The following is a 21,536-nucleotide window of genomic DNA, read 5'->3' on the forward strand; positions in this document are numbered from 1 at the left end:
GGGCGCCGCCTCCTTACGGGGCCGCGGAGGAGCCGGGCGGGCCCGAGGGCTGGGAGGGCTGGGGCCCCGGCGGCTGGAAGGCTGGGCGGGCAGAGCTCGCAGCCCAGAAAGCCAGCCCGATCCTGGGCTGCATCCCAAGCAGCGGGTCCAGGGAGGTGATTCTGCCCCTCTGCTCCGCTCTGGTGAAGAGCCCACCTGGAGCGCTGAGTCCCGCTCTGGAGACTCCAGCACAGGAAGGACGTGGAGCTGTTGGAATGGGTCCGCAGCAGGGCCACACAGATGATCAGAGGGCTGGAGCAGCTCTGCTATGAAGACAGGCTGAGGGAGCTGGGGCTGTTCAGGCAGGAGAGCGGGCTCCAGGGAGCAGCCTCCCAGTACCTGAAACGGGCTCGTAAGGAAGATGCGGGCAGGTTTTTTTATAGGGGCATGGAGCGGCAGCACAAGAGGTGCTGGTTTTAAGCTGAAAGGGAGTGGATTCAGACTAGATATCTAAAGGAAGAAATTTTCTACTGTGGTGGAACAGTGGCACAGGTTGCCCAGAGAGGTGGTGGCAGCCTCATCCCTGGAAGCATTCGAGGTCAGGTTTGATGGGGCTCTGAGCAATTTGCTCCAGTTTTAAGATCTCTCTGCTCACTGCAAGGGCAGATGGCCTTCAAAGTCCTCTTCCCCTTTCAATGATTCATTGCTGACGTGTGAACTATAAATATCCCAGGGAGGCAGAGAAGCAGTTGAAGATGCCCCACCTAGTCATGATCCCTGGGCATTGTTTTATTAGGCCTAGGTGAGCCTGGTTCTTCCCAGATCTGGTATGAGCCAGGCCCTATCTCAGCAGGTCTCGCCTTGATTTGCTCAGATAGGGCAAAGTACAGCTCACTCTCTGCACGTTCACCCTACTTTTAAAGGACAGAGCAAAGCAGCATGAATAAGGAACTGAGCGTGGCCTAAACTGGGGAGCACGGGGGGCACTAACGGGTAGACCAGAGGCCAAATCCAACCCACAAAATGAGCCTATCTGACCTGCTGTCTTTAGCCTCAGAAGTCAGCAGAGGGCAACAGCTGGACCATCTACACCACACCAAGTCAATTTGAGCATTTCAGTCCATCCAGCACAATCCTGTCTGGTTTGTAAGGAGGTGGCCCAAAACAGACATCAGCTTTCCAGTGCTGAAAGGTCTGGTCCACCCAGGCCTGCCGAGGTCACCGACATGCCATTGTAATGGGTGCTGTGGAGATGTCAGGGTACATGACAGGACATTTCCACTTTGCAGAGCATGTGTTAAAAAGCTCTGAAAAATCTGCAAGCATGTCAAATGTGTACTTTGCAGATAAAAGTACACTTTACTTCGCATCACAAATTCAGCCCGTAAAGCTTTGAAAAGGCATGGGAAAAGTTGGAAAAGTTTACGTGTATCTACAGACTAGTGTAAGCATGCCATAAGAATACTTCTGACTTTTTATTTTAGTGGAGGGTCATTTTCATGCAACACATCAGTGATATCCCTCTTTGTGTTTCCTGCATTTCCTATTAAAAATAGGACACTCAGGCCCATATCGAAATGCAGATGCAGGTTTGAATTCTTGTAAGTCACTTATGGTGAGGAACTAAGAACGAAGATAGAAATTTCTGCCAATATTGGCTACCACAAGTAGTCTGAATTACATACTAAGTAGTGGCTATACAGCTTTGGAAGTATTTTTAGTAGTATGAAGGTAAGTTACTCCTCTATATTTTTAACTTTTTACTAGGTGATAGGAATATGTGGAAAAATATTTTGTTTACCTGTTGTTTTACGGAACATTTCTTAATATAATTAATTTCAAAGCTTGTTCCATTAATATAAGAGAACATGAGTCAAGGTCTAACCAGATAATATTTAAGAGACTAATATAAAAGACTTATTTCTGGTAATTAAAATTTTAATAAAAAGACATAGGAACATTAAGTCATTGTTAATGTCTTTTTGAATCAGAAACTGCCCAAACTACTTTTCTTCATCAGTGCTTGTAAAGTTGTGCTACAGTCATGATTTTCTTGGGGCAGCAGGACATTGCTTTGACATTCTGCTCATTTATAAAACTGATAAAATTCAGCTAAAGAAGATTGAAGGGGGCATGGCAGCAATCTTCACACCCCAAAAGGCGGCTGCAGAGGGAAATAATCTCTTTCTGCCACAGCCAAGGGTAGAGAGCATAAGAACTACACTGACATGACATCACCAGACAAAGCCATCCCAATGCCTCCATGGTACAGCCTGGTGTTGTGCTCACAGGCTGTATGTTATGACCTGGGCCCCTTCCTCTTCCAAACCCTCTGCCCTTTGGTTGGGGACTTTCTGCAGTCATGAACGTTGAAATAGATTGTCTTGGGAGATTGTAATTTCTTGCGTCACTGCAGATTGTCAAGGTCTAATTAAATGAGCTTTGGCTGTAAAAGTTGATTCTTGCATGCCTCCATGTCATTGGGAGTGAAAATTTCTGGGCCTGCCCTAGCAGTGTGAGCTTTGCTTGATGAGTAACAGGGAGCTGACCCTGTGGAGATCGGGAGACGCTGCAGGGGCTATGCAACCCCTGACAACTCTTCTGCTCCCAGAGCCAGCCAGCTTCGTGGGCCAGAAAGAAGATCAGAGGGCCGAAGCACCTCTCCTATGAAGACAGGCTGAGAGAGTTCGGTTTGTTTAGCCTAGAGAAGAGAGGGCTCCAAGGAGACCTTGTAGCAGCTTTCCAGTACCTGAAAGAGGCCTTGTCACCACCAGCAGCTGTAGTTGCACAGCAGACACGCCTGCAGACACCTCTGACCGCTGGTGGTGAGCCAGGCCTGAAGTTTCTAGACATCACTTCCTTCCCGTTGGGAAAAGTCCTTGAGCAGACCTTAGACAGTGACTACACTGCAGCACACCATCCCGGTGCCCCTGTCCCAGAAACAGGGCGTTTTAATCACAAAGTACTTTCCAGGTAAACATTCCTTATAAAATTAAGGTGTAACAGGTGTCAGATCCCACACTAAGTATTACATTTTTAATTTACAATCAGTTATAGGATCAAATAAAATGAACGTATTTGCTTAAGGTTTGCCCCACACACACCCTTTCTTTGGTAACTTCTTTATATGCCTTAACCAATTCTATGATTCTGTACAAGCAAATGTCACCTAGCAATCCGTGATTGGTTCATAGAATGATTTGGGTTGGACGGAATCTTAAAGATCATCCTGTTCCAACCTCCCCTGCATGGGCAGGGACACCTCCCACCAGACCAGGTTGCTCAGAGCCCCATCCAACCTGGCCTTGAACACTTCCAGGGGTGGGGCAGCCGCAGCTTCCCTGGGCAACCTGTGCCAGGGTCTCAAGTACTTCCACATATTTTCTTCCTAATATTTCATCTAAACCTACCCTCTTTCAGCATAAAACTGTTCCCCCGTCATCCTATCACTACAAGCCCTTGTAAAAACTCCCTCCCCAGCTTTCCCGGAGCCCCTCCAGGCACGGGAAGATGCTCTAAGGTCTCCCCGGAGCCTCCTCCTCTCCAGGCTGGCCAGCCCCATCTCCCTCAGCCTGTCCCCATGGCAGAGGTGCTCCAGCCCTTGGATCACGCTCGGGGCCCTCCTCCGGCCTCGCTCCAACGCCTCCGTGCTCCTCCTCTCCCGGGCTGTCCCGAGGGGCCCGGGCCCCGCCGCAGGCCTCTCGCCGCCCCCGGCGCGTCACCGGAAAGGCGGGCGAGGCCGCCCGGTGCCGGCCAATGGGGAGCCCGCCGGCCGGGGACGCGGCCGGGGAGAAGCGGGGAGAACCCGGAAGGGTTGGCATTCGGAGCCTCGCTGCCCAGAGGAGAGACCTTCCCTCCCCCCCAGCCCGCCCGCCGTTGCATGCGCAGATGGACCCGGTGGAAGTCGCCGCCGCTCCCGAGGCCGGGCCGGGCCCCGCCTGGCAGGGCAAGGTAGGCGCGGGCGGGTCGGGCCGGGCCTCGGCGGGGCCGTGCCCGCTGGCCGGCCTCCCGGGAGCCGGGGGAAGGCGAAGGCACGTCGGGGCCCGGGCGGCGTCTCCGGGCGGCTTTCGCTGCCGGCAGCGGGGCAGGCACGACGGGAGGCGGCTGCCCTGTGCTCTGTGCCCGGGCGGGCGGCCCGAGGCGGTCGGGAGGAGGCTGGGAGCGGTGTCCGCCGAGCCGGGCGGGCGGGCGGGCGGGCAGCGCTCGGCTCGGCTGCCCCAGCCAGCCCCGGGACGCGGGACGCGGCGGGGTTGGCTGCTCCGGGCGATGGATTATCTGCTCGGTGGAGGGAGCTGCTGTGGGACGCTGATAAAGGAGCCGCTTCTCTCCCAGCCCTGCTGGGGAGCAGGAGTTGTTGGGTCTGAGCGGGGTTATCGAAGCGGTGAGTCACAGCCCGCTTGGAGTCATCGCTCCGTAACCCCTGCCTCCCCAGGCAGAGCTGTGCCGCGGGCTTCTGCCTTCTGGAAGGGATGTTTGTCCTTCCAGGGCTCTGGAAGCGGGGGAGGAAGCCGTGCACAAGCCATTAATACTGTCTTCATCCAAGAGTTTTACATAGGCCGTGGGTCAACTTGTAAGCGAACTTTCTGGGAAGACTTTGCCTCTGTCTTCAGAGGGTACTGACAAACTGCCCCCCCCCCCCCTCCAGCCCCGTTAATAAGATAATGTCCTTTCCATCACAGTTCTGCCTATTGGGTTTATGAAACTACTCCATGAGGTATTTTCTGTATTTTAATTAATCATACGTTCCTAAGTATGTGTAGAAGACAATCCCTTATAGATTACATGAGCTTATTTTAAAGCCACTGATAGCTAATTATCCTTGTTCTTGTGTTGTCACTGCTTTACTTGCTGACTTGAATGCAATGTTGATTTACAGTGCCCATGGGGAGCCCCTAAAACAACATCAATATCATGTTCCCTTGCTGATGTCATGAGTGAACAGCTGGCGAAGGAGCTACAGCTGGAAGAAGAAAATGCTGCTTTTCCTGAAGTGGTTGCGTAAGTTTAAATCCTGGATTAGTGATCTCCATAGTTGTGAAGCCATCTTCTGTCTCATGTGTGTTTTCTTACAACGTGCTTAAGTTGTAGCGATATAGGAAATCCTTTGCCTGTTACCTCCTAACTCTCCTTCTCCAGGTCTCTTGTCAGTGAAGACGGCTTGCCCAGTTAAAACTTTTCCTTTGATTTTCTTCTCTGTCACCGTTCCTCCTTTCTTGATCTTTTCTTCGCATGGTTTTTGGTGCTTTAAGCCAGTCTGTGAGCTGTGTAACATTTTCAGAATTGTTTTTTTTCTTCCCTTTTAGAGGCTCTTTTTAACTGTGTATAATGTTATTTCAAGAACTGTCAGGTATATCACCTGTATCTTCCTAATATTTCAAAGCTCTAAACATAGGACAAGACCAATTTTGCCTGTGGTCTTTTCTGTCAAGCAGAGCAAAGCAATGCTGTTTGGTTTTTCAAGTGGGTTTATTTATTAAAAAAAAAAAAAAAGTAGATATGTACACAACATACATCTCTATGCCTTCTTTCTCTTTTCATGAAGGGCATTTAAAAAATGGAGCCTAATGCTTCTTACAGAATGGTAAACAAGTAAAAGTTTTAATATTTGCATTGTGAAGGACTGGCAAAGAGAAGTTGACTGTGTTAATATTTAGTGTTGGCTTGGAGGGGGCAGAGAGTTGAGATCTCTCAGTTTCTATGTAGTGGTGCATGATGTCCTTTGTAGAAAGTGATGAAATGGTATAAAGCAGTTTTTCTATTTAGATTACTGTGTTTAATTTTTTTTTTTCATTTTCTGTTTTCTTTTTACATAGTGTTGCTGAAGGACCATTTATTACAGGAGAAAGTGTTGACACTTCGAGTGACCTAATGCTAGCTCAGATGCTGCAGATGGAATTTGACAGGGAATATGATGCGCAGCTTCGGCGTGAGGAGAAGAAGATCAATGGAGATAGCAAAGGTACCCTGGTCAGAAGACATATTTTTGCTTTGGAGATTTTCTTAGCACTCTGCTCAAGTTGGCAGAGCTGTGAGGATGTAGCCAGTCTCTTGATAATCACAGACATGCTTATTTGTTTTGTTTCTCAAGTCTCCATATCCTTTGAAAATTATCGCAAGGTGCATCCCTATGACAGTGACAGCTCAGAGGATGAGGTTGATTGGCAGGATACCCGTCATGATCCTTACAGAGCAGGTATGGGGCAGTTTAAACAATACGGTTTATTTGGTTAATAGATCTAAGAATATGACACAGCTAAATTTGTTTGCGTTTCTTTTTGTTTGTTTGTTTGTTTATTTTTCATGTCAGGAGACAAACCAGTTGTATGTAAAATCAGGTCACCTAATTGAGAGGTGTTATTCAGGAATTTGGGCGGGTAACTTCAGGCTTGTGTCTGCCAGTATACTGGCTTCAGTGGCTGAATCTGGTAAAAGAACTTGTGCATGGGAAGTATTGTGGGTTTGGCATATCTGTCATCTACATTTGGCTAGGGGCATCTGCACGTGGTGTTGAATGTTCCTGTCTTTAACACACGGAAAGTGTGTCTGACACCGCAGAGAAGTCAGTCATAACGTAGCAAAAGAAGCTATCATGTTTAGCATAAGAGAAGAATGCATTAAGATCATACAAATGAAGCCTTTTACTCTGTTTAATAAATAAAAATTATGTTTCTCCTGTGAGCATTGTGAGCCTGAGTTTTGTTTGGTTAGATGAAAAGTTTCATTTCTTTTTCCCACTGCTGGCAGATAAGCCTACCACTACACCAAGAAAGGGCTTCATCGGAAAAGGAAAAGACATTACTACTAAGCATGATGAAGTGGTATGTGGAAGAAAGAACACTGCTCGCATGGAAAATGTAAGTGAAAACTTTGGGAAACTCAGATGTGTAAAACTGGAGTGCTGTAATGCAACCAAAGAGAGAATGCTTGTCCCTCTGTGTTACTGTACACAGTCCCAATTTAGTTTTTCCAATTGGATGAGAGCAATGCAGCGTTTGGATCAGTTATTCAGGTTGGGAGTTTGAATTGTATGGGGTTTTGTTTAATAAATTTGCTAATGACCATGAATTAAGAACTTTCACAGAACTTTTTTGGACAAAACAAAACTATTGTCAAGGTTGGTCCACAGGCAAATAAAACACCAAGGCTCTTTTTGAAAAGCATAGCTATCATATAACCTAATTTTAAAAAATTATTATTAATTTTGCCTGATGAGCCCAGTAATGCATTTGCAGTCAGTTGTTTGACTTCCAGCTTTTCAGTCTGTTTATCCCTAGTACATACCTTTTCTTTTCTTCAATGTAACTGGTACAACTTCTGCAAATGAAGAAATGCTGCAAGTGCTATTTTTACAGGATGTTAGGTAATCTCATATCAGTTTGGGCAGAACTTCGAGTTCTGAGTTTAGAGCAACATCTTTAACATAGTGACGCTATTACACAAAGTGGGTTTCACATTTCTCCTAATCTAGCCTTTTTTTTTTTTATTTTGCAAATCAAAATGGCAAACTTCTGCGTATGCCAACTTTTGGTGTCTGCTACTGACAATGCTTACATTTCTGTTGTTGTTACTCATAGTTTGCTCCTGAATTCCAAGTTGGGGATGGAATCGGGATGGACTTAAAGCTGTCAAATCAAGTCTTCAATGCCTTAAAGCAGCACGCGTACTCCGAGGAACGTCGGAGTGCAAGACTCCATGAAAAGAAGGAGCACTCTACTGCTGTATGTTTTTTAATAAAGTCTCTCTGTGTAGTTTTTATCTTGGGTAACAGCTGAACACTGTTTTGGTAATTCCTTGAGACATTCCATTTTTAGCAAAACAGGTAAGCAGTATTGCTTCAGCACCACTGAAGAAGATGGTATTGGCGAGCTCCTGCAAGGAAAAAGGCTGTCTTTATTTGAGCTGCAGTACTCAGAGAGCAATATCAAAATAAGAGCAAGCAGCTTCCTTTTTTTCTTTTTTTCCCTCTCTTTGTCTTTCTAAATTTGTCTCTTAATCAGCTAAAATGAATAAGCTGCCTAGAAATTACTTCTAGAAAGTCCCCAGGGGACTAATCTTCTGCAGTTGAACCATGTGACTCCAAATACCTGTTTTCATAGCAAGTTTCAGGAACATCAGGTGACCAAGTAAACTCTGACGTGATGATTTAGGAAGTCAGTGGATATGGTTTATGGGTTAGTTTAGAGCAGGACCTCTGGTAATTCCTGCTGTGGACTTCTTCAAATTTGGGTCTTTCACTTTATTTCATTGTTACTGATATAAAAGGAATATAATAATTGGGGTGTTTTTATTCATGTTTTGTAAAGACTTACTGAAAACACAATAGAAAGTGCTTTTGAGCCACAGTCTGCACTTCATGTGGAGTTGGTAAAATACTGCATGTGCTACACAGCTGATAAGAGTACCCAAGAGTACTTAATTACTTAATTACTTAATTAATACCCAAGAGTATTTAATCTTAAGGACTAAAGATGACGTTGCTGAAGTAGTTTAGCTTTGCTTCATCTGTGTGCTTGCTTTGGGAGAATTATCAATTGGGAGAATGCTCCTAATACATCGTTCTTTCCACCTAGTTGAACACTCATGATATATAAAGACTCTAAACTCACTGTAAAGCTAAGAGTTATTTTAATGAACCAAGTATTTATTTCTTGCCTGTAGGAGAAAGCAGTGGATCCTAAAACGCGTTTGCTTCTGTACAAGATGGTCAATGCTGGGATGCTGGAGACCATCACAGGCTGCATCAGCACAGGAAAAGAATCTGTTGTTTTTCATGCATATGGAGGAAAGTAAGTATATTGCTTGTTCCTGATGGTAGCTTTAAGTACCATAGATGGTTTAAGAAGCAGAAACCATCTGCGTTTTTTTCATTCCCAAGATTTAAAGTTTGTGTTCATGTATATGCAGATGATAATAAAATCTGGAAACGACATGGTACCAATCCTCAAGTGAAAAAAAAGAAAAATGCACAGTTTTGTCCTTGGAGACCATTTAATGAATGGGGACAAATTCATTGTCACTTTCCATGGAGAAACATGTAGACTTTTTTTAGAAAAGAAGTCTTGAGATTTTAAGGAACTCTTTCCACTAACCTGCCTCAAACTGTAGAGCTGTTGTGATGCTCCTAGGCTACCTGAAGATTATCTTTCCATGCAGGTTGCTGTATTATCAGCTCCATTTCTTCAGCTCAGTGGAGATGCTGTTAGTTACTTTTGGGTTACCTCGAGAATAGTGTCAGGATGATGTTCACTCTTCAAGTCAAGCAAGAATCCAGTGTTAAAGACTACTATGCTGGAAGTATTGTAGTATGCTAGTAGTGCCTTTAAACACCACTAGTTTGAAGTGAGTCAAGAAAGAACTAATAAAACCTAAATATGGGTAACCTATTTTGAGATGTTGAGAGAGAGAGAGGTAATTTGAGTGTGGGGAGAAAAGATGCCTTTTTTTAGTTTGTTTTAAATTGACCTTTGCTTGAATTATATTCAGGAGTGTTCTTTTGCTAAGTAGTATTCAGTGGGCAATATCTTTGTGGTGCTTAGCAAAAGATGGTGATGATACCATTATTGTTCTAATGCAGAAATTGTAATGGTAAACTTGTAATTTCTTGAAACAAGTAAATCAGTTAACAAGGTTGTTAGTAGCTACAACATTTAAGTAAAATGCTAACAAATTAGGAGATGGAGCCTATTTGTTAAGCAACATATAATCAAAATGCCAAAACTCAAACATATATAAGCTTCATTAAACTCATATAAATGTGACTGGAATTGGCTTCCAAATTTGATAGAAAATAGGATAATTTGCTCTCATATTAAAAATCGCTCTATCTTGTGATCTTTGAAAAAAAACCCAACAAAACCCAAAGCCATGTATTTGCTTGTGAAGATGTGAATAGTTAACTTTGTTATGTATTTGACTTTTTCCATGGGAAGTGTACCTGAAGATAAAGTTATACCTCCAGAATGTGCCATCAAAGTGTTTAAAACAACTCTTAATGAATTCAAGAACCGTGACAAGTACATTAAGGATGACTACAGATTTAAAGATCGCTTCAGTAAATTGAACCCACGGAAGATTATTCGTATGTGGGCTGAGAAAGAAATGCATAACTTAACAAGGTAAAGAAAAAAAAGGTGTCATTGCCAAGTACCTGTTGGTTTCCTATACTCTCTTTAGGGAAGTTACACTATACCTAGGCAGAAGTTTAGATTTGATTTTTAGGGTAAATAATACACGACCTGGCACAGATTGAGTAAGTCTTCTTTCTTACAGTTTAGTGAATTGTCGGTGTCAGCAGTGATTTGGCAGCAGAATTTACAAGCTGATGTAATTAACAGGGTTTCCAGTGAGCATTTTTAGGCCCACTTATGACTTTAAGATCTGACTTTGCCTAAGTGAAATACTGTGAAATACTCAGTTTTAAGTCAGGTCTGTTTCAAAGACACTTGCCTCTGGATCAAGTTTCTCACACACAGCTCTCTCAGATTGGAAATGAGCAAGCAGAAACTAGAACTGTAGGGTTTTGTTTTGTTTTTCATAATCAGTATTTATTTTCTGATCCACAGAATGCAAAATGCAGGAATTCCTTGTCCTCAAGTTGTTATCCTTAAGAAACACGTCTTGGTTATGTCTTTCATTGGCCAGGATCAAGTCCCAGCTCCTAAACTAAAGGATGTAACACTTAGTAGTGAAGATATGAAAAAGGCCTACTGTCAGACTCTTAATGTAAGACCATGCTGATTTCTCCTCCAATTCTGTGTTGTGTTTTCTTTTAGGGGAATAACTTAAAGGACAAATCAGCATTTATTTACTTTTCAGGATGCTTGCATCACTTTCAAGATAAGGAGTCCAAAGGCTTATTTTGATGCCGTTTAATATGTGACTTAAAATAAATAAGAAATTATGCATTAAAAATTAATAAATTTACTTTTAATCTGAGCAGAAAATCTTCTGGAACTTGATGACATATTTAGCAGCAGGGAAATTGTGAGCAACTAGTCCTCTGTATGTAGAAGCAGTATGTGGTTTAGAAAGTTCTCTGAAGACTTTCTGGCCTTACTGAATACTTAATTTACAATGTGTAAGCACCCTCCAGTGCATAGCCCCTCCCCACTCCCATTTTTAACAACTCTAGAAATCAGAGAATGAATCAGAACATTGCATGGTGGAGACTTTACTTTCTTGTGATCTGCTGTAATTGGTTTAAACGTGTCTGCCAACTGTCCACTCACTATTAGCTTCTTATAGACATAAAAAACCCCAAAACAAACCAACAAACAAAAAGCAAAAACCAAATGCAAGCAACCCTGCAGCTTGATAATAGGAATGGTCTGTGCCTCAAATCTTGAGACCAGTAGAACAACAGAACAGTATTTTAAGTTAATGTGCGTTCTAGTTAGGAGTTATTATCTGAAACTCTGAGACTTCTTTCCTGTGTGACAGGGGTGAGAATGACAGGTATATTTAGAGAATGTGTTTATCTGTCTTATGCACTTGGACTGTTTGGCAGAGCTGACATGAGTTTACCAAACTGATTCTTTTGACTCACCAAAGCTAAGCTGAGTGACAAAAGTGTAGTTTGCTGGCAGTTTACCAAAACTGTGATTCCCTGTATGGAACATTACTGAAGACTTGGAAAAATACAATTTAAAACGGGTGGTTGACTGGGGAAAGGCTTTGTTACATAACGTGAACAATATTTATTTGGAGTATAGCACATTTAATTAATATATTAATTTGGTTCCTTACAGATGATGCAACAGTTGTATAAGGACTGCAACCTGGTCCATGCAGATCTGAGTGAATACAACATGCTTTGGCATGATGGGAAGGTGAGCATATTCTTCATGTGGGAAGGCACAGTTTAATCTCATGTCAAATGTTAATACAAAGTGGATTGCCGTCTATCTGTGACTACAGGTCTGGCTTATTGATGTCAGTCAGTCTGTGGAGCCAACCCATCCTCATGGACTTGAGTTTTTGTTCAGAGACTGTAGGAACGTTTCACAGGTAGGACCTCTTAATCTGACAATCCTCTGTTATGCTGAATGTTTTCCAAGATAAAACCCATTCAGAGATGACTAAAAATCAACCAGTATAACTCCGTAAAAAATCATCACCACCACTTAACTATAAGATTACTCTTGCGTATTGTCCATACTGGTGGTGTTCTCCAACAGGGAAATACTGTGGAAGACTAAAACGGTACCACTGGAACGTAAAACTTCTTTCAGTTATTTTTATCTGTACATCAATAAAAGCAAAAATGTCATTTGACTAAATATTATAATTGTAACTTGGGGAAAGAAAAGGAATATTTTGTTCTGTGTAGTAAAGTGTTTAATGTGTGGTGGGTTTTTTTATGTTGATTAGTTCTTCCAGAAAGGAGGCGTGACAGAAGCACTTAATGAGCGTGAACTCTTCAATGCTGTCTCAGGTTTAAATATTACAGCTGATAACGAAGTAGACTTCCAAGCAGAGGTATAGCTTTCTCTACATGTAACATTTTGATTTGGTTATTTCTAGTAGCTACTGTAATACCTTAGCTTTACACATTTAGTTTGTATGATTAGTGGGTGTGAGTATAATTACAGCAATCATTCTGCATCATTTTTTAAACTTGATCATTCCAACATAGTAAAAAAGGTTTTTAAAACTTGTATTGACCGACTTCTCCATCCCCTTTCCTGATCTCCTTGCTCCCAAGTCTAAAAGTCTTTATGTTGAATGTAATTTCTTCTTTTGGTGTTAAGGGAAATACAGTGATCTGTTTTAAATTAAAAGCTAGCTTAGCTAAAGGTTGTGCAGTGCAAGGAAAATTGATTTTTAAAAAAAATAAAATTGTGTTCTACTGATTGTTTTTTGGTTTTTAGATTTTAACTTACTTGAATTTAAAGTTCAGCATTTTCAATTTTCAAGCTTAAGATCATGTCAGTGTAAATACAGTCTTGGAATCTGTGGTCAACCTTGTCTTTAAATTTTCAGACTTCAGCTGTAGCTCCTCAAGGCTTGCATGCTGCTGCCAGACATTTATAAAAATAAGTTTTCAAAAAATCCATATTCACTATTTAAAGTAAAGGCTACATGGTAATTCTGCTTGATTCCTAACGACAGTGTAGGTTTACGCTCATCCAGCATGTAATACCTGGGGAAATGAAACTAGTTAACTCCTGGGGTAGCTCCTCAGAGTGAGGAAGAGGTAAAGGGAACACAATGTCACTGTTCAAGATCCTTCTGTATCAGTTAATCAAGCAAAACCCAGTTCCCTCACTGAGTGCATTGTGAACATTGAGGTGGAGGGATGGGTTCTGTGGTTGTCTTACATCATCTTTTTTGCTTAGAATTTTTATGGGAAAGACTTGCATTGCTGTTTGCATAGAGGTGAATTTGACCAGCCCATCCTTTTACTTTCAGACCTTGACTTTAGTTGCTAGTAACTAAAACTGTCTTTCCTGGAGTACAAGAGAAAGTAATACAAGCATAACAATCTGAAATAATCTAGTGTACTGTGTTACTTTGATTGCACAGAACATTTAAATATAACTGTCTTCAGCTTTCACCATTTAAAATTATTGCAGTGGATTTGTAATCTTGGTATTACATGGAATTTCTGTCATGCCGGTACATTGGCTGAGTTACAGTAGGGGTGTTCAGATTTGGAGAAAGGGACATTTCTGTGTTATGGGGAGGATGGCTGACTTCTTAAGAATCATCCAGTCCTCCCTGCAACTCATGCATTTCAGTTATGTGGCATGAAACTATAATGGAGTGCTTATGAACTTCTTGAGAACAGATGTTTCAGGCTATTGCTGGAAGCAAAGTGTGTTGCTTCCTATGTGTGATTGAATCATTGAAATAGCAATATTATGTATACCTGACCAGTAATCCAAAGCTACCTTTTAGCACTGCTTAAAAACATTTGTGTGCTGGTGTGGTTTTAGGATTTCAGCTTGGATTTATTTTTTGCTCTCTAGATTGAAGCTTTAGAGAAGATGAATGAAGATCACGTGCAGAATCATGGGAAGAAACTGTCAGTGTTTTCAAGCAATGGAGACCCACCTATATATGATGAATAGCACTGAGTGTATAGCTGCTAACAAATAGAAACACAAATTTACTGCCTCTAACTATGTTGGTGCAGTGGTAAATGTCAACTACCAATGTCAAGAGAGAGTGGTTGACTGGGAATACCAAAGTGGGAAACATGGTGAGCAGACAGTGATGCCCCAGGGTTGGTTTTTTGCTTTTTTTTTTTTTTTTAACTTAACCCAGACATCAGACTGGCACTGTGAGAATGGACTGTCACTACCTCTTCAGATGTTCTGACAACTTCATCAGTCACTCATTTATGTTAGACAAATGTAGCTGAGGTGGTCATATTTTGCATGATTCAGAGCTTTTAAGTTTTAGTTTAAAAATGAAAAAAATAAAAATAGAAATTGTCTTAAGTATGTAGTGGGAAAGCACACTAGGAGAGGCCTTCTTTTTTTCCTATTGCTACCTGAAAAACTAATTAAAAATTCTGTATGGACACAATGTCAGTGAATCTTTCATCTTCCACCAAGGGCAAACTGAAGTAAAATAATGTGCTGCAGTCATATCAGAAAGTTAATTTAACAAACCCATGTCTTCATATATGCAAAAGTCTGGACTTTTTTTTTTTTTAAAGTACATGGAATGTGGCTGTAACTGTCTCTCTAAGTACAATTGGGTATTACATGAGAAACAGATTGGAATCCAGCCAGCTGAGGACTTCTTTGGCCAGGAAATCCTGGGAGCTGTGTAACAGAGTAAGTTCAGTTAGCATCACTCTTAATATACAAGTGGTATCAAGATCTCAGAACAAGAAGAAAAAAAAAAAAATCTCTAATAATCTTGTCTCTAAGCTGAAATTCTGGGTAGAGCATCAAGCCTTACCCCAAAGATAGTTATAGATTATGAAAACGAAATATCGGTCATATTTTTTTTAAAGGAAACTTGTTGCTTACTAAAAATACTCAAATTTGTCTTTTTCATGCTTTTATTCTCTATGTCAGTATTTTAGCAAGTTCTAAAAACGTAGCACTGTTTCTCTCCAAAACACTTGTAAAGATGAACAGATGTAGTGGAATGGTCTGGAATGAAGAAATTCTGATTGACTTCTTTTTAACTCTAATTGCTGTTTATGGTGCTGCTCTTCATCAGGCAGAATATGGTGTTGCTACATGTGACATTCTCACAGTGTGCTGTGGAAGTGATTTTTTTTTTTTTAAATGATTTGTTGCTGTTGGAAAACTGGTGGTGAAGTAAAAACTTAAGATCTTGCAGTGGTATTCTCGTGTGGTTCTTGGCATCATGCAGGCCTTCACTGATCAGCAGTGCTGCACTAATGCAGAGTTAGGGTGGGACTACACTAGTTTGTTGTAAGAATAGGAAAAGGGTTGTCTTAGTGGGTGTTTTTGCCAATTTCATCTCAGTACTTGGATTCTCTTATTTCTTTAAATTAGACTTTCATCTTGCATATACCCCTTCACGTTGAAATGAAGGACCTTGCGTCTTTTATGGGAGACTGAAGTCTGTTCCTAATTGCTCAGTGAAATGGTTGCCCAAAATAATGATGTCTGGGAGGGAACAGACTAGGTACTGAAGGGGAGGTGCTACAGATACCTGAGCCTGTCAGGAAGACCAAAAGCTTTAGTTGTCAAATATAACCAAATCTTCCTCAAAGCATTCAGAGGAGAAGGCCTTTTAAAAGAAAAGCATATGCCTATTCTAGGCTTATTACAAATTTCAATGCTTAATTTTTCTGTAAGAAATGTTCACCTTAAAGCAGTTGCTAATACCATATGATGAGCTTGACTAGCAAAAATGTCGATTGTTAAGGATATTTGCATCAATGAGGGGAAGAGAGAGAGCAGAAATAAGGCCAAGTGAGGGTACAGCGGTTTTTTGAGCTATAATTTCAGAGGAGGCTGCTTGTACCATTGTGCTTTAACGGAGGCCTCAGTTGCTACTGTAATTTTCAGTTTCTTTCTAAGATAGTGTACAAGCCCCCAAAAAAACCCAAATAAATGCAGCAGTGGTCCTCAAGTCCCTGATGTGAAGATACTGGTCCCATATTTTCATTTCCAGCACTAAAATTGGCTCAGGAATTTGCTTTGAGATTGTAACACCTCTGGGCAAGGAAAACAAGGAAAAAACAAGCATTTTCCTGGACTCCTGTGAAATAGAAGGTTCTAGGATTATTATTAAGCAAATGGAGTATCTTAGAAGTAAATAATATTTTTCATTGTTAATTAAGCCATTGGCTAATTAACTTTTCTGACATTGTGACTCTTCTAATGGCCAATTCTAAAATTATCACAATAGTTTCAAGTTGTGTGTTCGTATCCTTGTCTTGCTGATTTCCTGCCCCCATGTATCTCAGTTTCTACTGTTGGAATATTCCTGTTGCAACTGTAGAAGGCACTGGCTGTACTGTAGGGAAGTAGTAGGTTAAACATCAGTAGGATTTTTTAAGTTTAGTTAATCCAAGGTCAAAATTTGTGGATAACATGCAATGATTTTTTTGTAAAAAATTATAAACTTTAAGGTAGCTTAAATGCTCTGGAAGTACTTGTGCTCCCTCTCTAGTTAACGTAGAACTGTTTGATCACACAGGACAGTTCTCCAGACAACTAGCTTCTTGTGATTCCTAGTTGTGGCTTTTGTTTCTCTAGTCTGATGTGGAATTACTGCAGTTGGACTAACTGGGTCACAAATCAGCAAGCAGTTGTCTTACGTTGTGTTAGTATCTGGTACTTAAAGTTCTGTTTCTGCTGTACCACATTTGTGCCACTCTGGTCTAAGCTGAGGACTTTTAAAATTGGGGTGATATCAGTCTTTTTTGTCCCCCCCTCTATTTTTTATTTCCCTTTCTAAACCAGCAAGTAATTATATAATTAATGATGTTCTCACACAATTTCTAAACCATACGGTAGGTGTTGCAACTAGTGAATTAAGGCACTAGCCAGCGCATCAACCAAAAAGAACCACTGCTAGTTTATTTGCTAGTTTATTGTCCAACCTAAAATAAAAATAAGCATAAACGCAGAGAAGCAGCCCAGGCTTGAACCTCTCAGTAAGGTTCTAGCAAGGAGTACTTTCAGCCTCCAACTTCCCTTTCTGATCCGCTGTACGACGAGCCCCAGAACAGCAGTTTCAGGCTCAAAAGCAGTATCAATAGGCGGGGCGTAGGCGGATCGAAGCAGAGGTCTGAAGCAGCTGTTTCCTTTTCTCCCCCAGCGAAAACTTTCGGGGTGTTTTTTTTTGGACGGCTCCATACAAGGTTGGGCCAAACCTGTTTCTCGCCTGCCGGACCCATCTCCCTGCCAGTGTTCTCCTCTCAGAGGGCTGGCGCAGGGCCCGCCGGGCTAGCCAAGAGGCCCTTCTGGGCCCCTCAGCTCAAGAGGGTCAGGGAACTGCTTGGGAGTCCAGCGCAGAGCCACGGAGGTGATGGAGAGGAACATCTGCCTCGTGAGGAGAGGCTGAGGGAGCTGGAGCTCTTCAGCCTGGAGGAGACTGAGGGGCGAGCTCGTCAGTGTTTACAGATACGTTAAGGGCGGGTGTCAGGAGGACGGAGCCAGGCTCTTCTCAGTGATGTCCAGTGATAGGACAAGGGGCAATGGGTACAAACTGGAGCACAGGAGGTTCCACATAAACATCAGAAAAAACTTCTTTCCTGTGAGAGTGACAGAGCACTGGAACAGGCTGCCCAGAGAGGCTGTGGAGTCTCCTTGTCTGGAGACATTCAAAACCCGCCTGGACACGTTCCTGTGTGACGTGCTCTGGGTGTTCCTGCCTGGCAGGGGGGCTGGACTGGATGATCTTTCGAGGTCCCTTCCAACCCCGAGGATCCTGTGACTCTGTGATTCCCAGGTGGAGGAGGGGACCTCAGCCCGGCGCTGCCCCGCAGGGCGCTGCGGACACCGCGGCGGGGCCGGGAGCCGCTCAGGCCGGGGGGGGCGAAGCCCCTTCCCGCGGGGCGGGGCTGCGGGGGGGGGGGGCGGGGCTGCCGGGGGGGCGGGGCTGCCGGGGGGCGGGGCTGCCGGGGGGGCGGGGCTGCCGGGGCCCCACCCGCCGCCTGTGGGAGGGGGAGGGATGGGGGGAGGCGCGCGCTCCCGCGCGGGGAGGGGGCGGGGCCTTTCCTCCGCGAGCCGCCGCCGCCTCCTGCTCGCGCGCCCGGCCGGCCCGCGCGCTCCCCTCGCGCCCGCCGCCTTTTTAAGGCGGGGCGGGCCCCGCGTGACGCGCGGCGCCAGTGTAAACAGGAAGCGGCGGCGGCGGCGGCGGGGGGGGGTCGCGCGCGCCGGCAGCCGCCGCCATGAGCCGCGAGGCGCCGGGGGAGGCAGCGGGGGCGGGAGCGGGAGCGCGGCTCGGGGAGCGCGGCGGCGGCGGCGGTGGCGGTGGCTGCTACCTGTCCCTGTGCGCCCGGCCCGTGCACTTCGAGAAGGCCAACCCCGTCAACTGCGTCTTCTTCGACGAGGCCAACAAGCAGGTGGGTGGGCGCGGCGGCGGCGGGGCCCTCCCCGCGGGGCGGCGGCGGCAGGCCGGGCGCTGCCGTCCGGACAGGCCGCCGGGCGGGGCTTCAGGACCTGGTTCCCGGGGCGGCCCCGGGGGTCCCGGGCACCCCCCGCGCCTCGCCTGGCGCCGCCGGCTCCCTCGGGCCCGGCGCCGCAGCCCCGGGCGGAAGGTGCCGTGCCCGGGCTCGGCTCTGCCCGCTCCGCCGGGCTGCCGAGCGCCGGGCGGGTTGCTCCCCGGCCGGGGCGGCGCGGCGGGGTCGGGTCCTGCCGCTGCCTCCGGACCCGTCGTCGCGCCGGGAAACCCCGATCGTCAGCGCGGAGTTACGGGGCTGAGTTTCACCTGCTTTTGCTCTGAACACCCCTGAGGCCTCTCGGGAGTTCTTCAGAGTCATCAGGGTTTTTTTGTTTTTGTTGTTTTTTTTAATTCCAGATGTTGCAGCGTTACTTGCAAACTTTGTCACTTTGTCACTTCGCTTCTCTGCTTCCCCCCTTTCCTCCCCCCTCCCTTTTCAATTCCTAAAGTTCTACTCGTACAACCTAATATTTGCTGCCCTATTTGTGGCTCAGACCTGAATGGGCGCTTTGCTTTTCATTTCTTGGCTTTAGTCCTCTTGAGCGTGTTCCTCCTTAGTGTCCCTGTGACATGATACATCCCTTCTGGGTATTCAAGCCAGGGGAGCTAAGAGGTCCACAGTCCGTCGTGAGGCTTATATGCATGTGGGTGCATTCTGCCGTCTTAGTTCCTGTAGCTGTTCTGTTACCTCAGCATTCACAGAATTGACACATCCGAGCTTTCTCCCCCATATAAGTGGAATTGTTTTATTTTAGCACGTGCAGCATGGACATGATGAGTGGCTTTTTTGGAGAGAGGGGAGCATTTCAGGGTTGTGTGTCTTGGTCTTGCACTCCCTTCAGAATTATTGGTGCCCTTTCTCTTTGTAAGCCATAATCCTGTACTTACGTGTTGAGGGCCAGCTGAAATAAGGTTACTTAAATAGCCTGTCAGGAGGCAGTAAATCATAGTGTGGATGAGATGCAACTACAGAGGAACTGGCTGCTAGGAGCTCACTTGAGAGAAACTTACTTTAAACTGTAAATTTAATTCTCTATTTTTTTCTTGGTACTCTAGAATCGTTTAATTTCTGATGTGACTCCAAATCATTTGTAAGCAGCTTCTCAACGAGTTTCCCACATGAATGGCCTTCTGAGAGATTTGTCTTTGCCGTCTTCTCATCTCACAAATACTAATTTTGCCTTCTGTTTTCTATCTACATAAACTTTAAAATCAGTTAAATTGAGTACTTCTTGTTCTGGTAGGGCTGTGGACCTGCTTGCAATTTATAGTCTTGGCACCTGTATTCCTGCATGAGCTCAGTGCCCCAGCAGCATGGCTGATACTGCGAAACAGTACATCTGTTATTCTGAGACTTTGTCTGCGTGGCTAGTGCTGCTACACCTACAAGTACAAATAGGGCATCTGCTGGAATTTCTTTTTCTGAGGCAGTTGAAAGTTTGTAACAACATGAGGGTTTTTTTTAGTGTTGCCTTATTCCACCTCAACAAGCTATATGGCTCTTGCAGGTTTTATAGGTGTATATATATATATGTGCAGTTATGCTAAAGGAATTCTTTAAGTTGTTAGTGTAAGTCAACTGGAACTTCTTAGGTACGCACACAACTGCAGATTGCTGTTGAACTATTCCTATCTGATACATGTTCTGACAAGATCAAGCCTCTGGGTCACTGAGTTGCACCACTTCCCAGTCCACAAGCTGATTTTGTTTTAAACAATGACCTGATGTTTCAGATACTTTTACTAATTCATGACCTAGGAAAACATGAATATGAAAAAAATAATACTTATACAGGCTTTTACCATTTTAACTTGTGCAGTAGTTCAGAATATGCCTACAAGACTGTTACAGTACTGTTGTAAACCTGTCAACTCCAAGTAAACTTGGAACTCCAGAGGAAGAAAATCGTTATTTACTGAATCTCTGTGTAAACCAGCAGATCTCTATAAGAACAATAGGTGTGTCTTATAAAAAACCTAAAGGTCTTGCTCATAGAAAAGGAAGTATGTTAAGGTGATGATTTTGAATAAGCTACAAGTATGTTCAAAACTTTTTTAATAGGTTTTTGCAGTTCGATCTGGTGGAGCTACAGGAGTTGTCGTTAAAGGTTTGGAGGATAGAAATCCCATTTCCTTCAGGTATGGCACTGCTTCATGTTACTTAGTCCTGATCTACTGTAATTGAGGCATAAAACTTATGAGTAGTTGTGGTGACATTTTGTTCTTGGACATTGTCTTGCGATTAAGATGGCATGCTTTGCTCTCATGAATTTATAGTCTTGTGGGGGAGGGTTGAGGTAGATATAAGGCTATGGTTTAAAAAAAACCCAAACAACAACCCAGCAATGTTGTATTAAAACATGCTATATATGTGAGAGTGTTGGGATTCAAAATTGTGATTCCTACAGTAGCAACAGTGACTTATCCAAGGATGCAGCTGAGCAAGTTGCTTAAAATGAAGTAAATGTAAGTGTGTAGGAACTGTAATTTCTGAATTTCATGCCTGTGCTTCAAGCACAGTGTTTCCTACAGATAGGTTTCTTGGGTTCCGTATCTTGTTTAATCTAAATAGACTTTATGTTTTCCATTTCTTGTGGAAATGTTTTTGGCAGAATTTGACAACAGTGCTTTCAGTTAAACTAGTTTGTCTTTAGAAAATTATTTTATATATGCCTCTGTTAAGAGTGATGGCTTTTTGAACTCTGCTATTCATGTGTAAGGAAGTCTTCTTTTACTCAAACTGCTGCAGTCCCAGATGTGGATAAAGCAATTTGTAGGAGGTGTGTTTATTGTAATATATCGGGTATTGCATAGGGCCTGTCCTGAAAGTTGTTACTTTTATTTGACTTTTTAATTTTACTACCCTTTTCACAAAGACTGAGGGAACTGAAAATACTCAGTGCACTTCAGGAGGTTCCACAATTTTCCTGCATGACTTCTTTAATTGTCTC

The 21,536-nt window shown here is 43.8% G+C and overlaps 1 protein-coding gene across 1 annotated transcript; it reads left to right on the forward strand.

Annotated features, from left to right (window-relative positions):
- The first annotated feature begins 3,696 nt into the window (after positions 1–3,696).
- On the forward strand, positions 3,697–15,281 carry RIOK3 (RIO kinase 3). The gene is made up of 13 exons (XM_051612845.1): positions 3,697–3,930; positions 4,856–4,977; positions 5,793–5,938; positions 6,068–6,172; positions 6,724–6,833; positions 7,554–7,697; positions 8,638–8,765; positions 9,909–10,094; positions 10,542–10,701; positions 11,727–11,807; positions 11,896–11,985; positions 12,349–12,456; positions 13,950–15,281. Exons 1-13 carry the CDS (start codon positions 3,736–3,738, stop codon positions 14,049–14,051), a joined length of 1,677 nt encoding a protein of 558 aa, XP_051468805.1. The 5' UTR covers positions 3,697–3,735; the 3' UTR covers positions 14,052–15,281.
- Positions 15,282–21,536: the final 6,255 nt, after the last annotated feature.

The sequence above is a fragment of the Apus apus genome, chromosome 2 (genome assembly GCF_020740795.1).
Source record: "Apus apus isolate bApuApu2 chromosome 2, bApuApu2.pri.cur, whole genome shotgun sequence".
NCBI lineage: Eukaryota > Metazoa > Chordata > Aves > Apodiformes > Apodidae > Apus > Apus apus.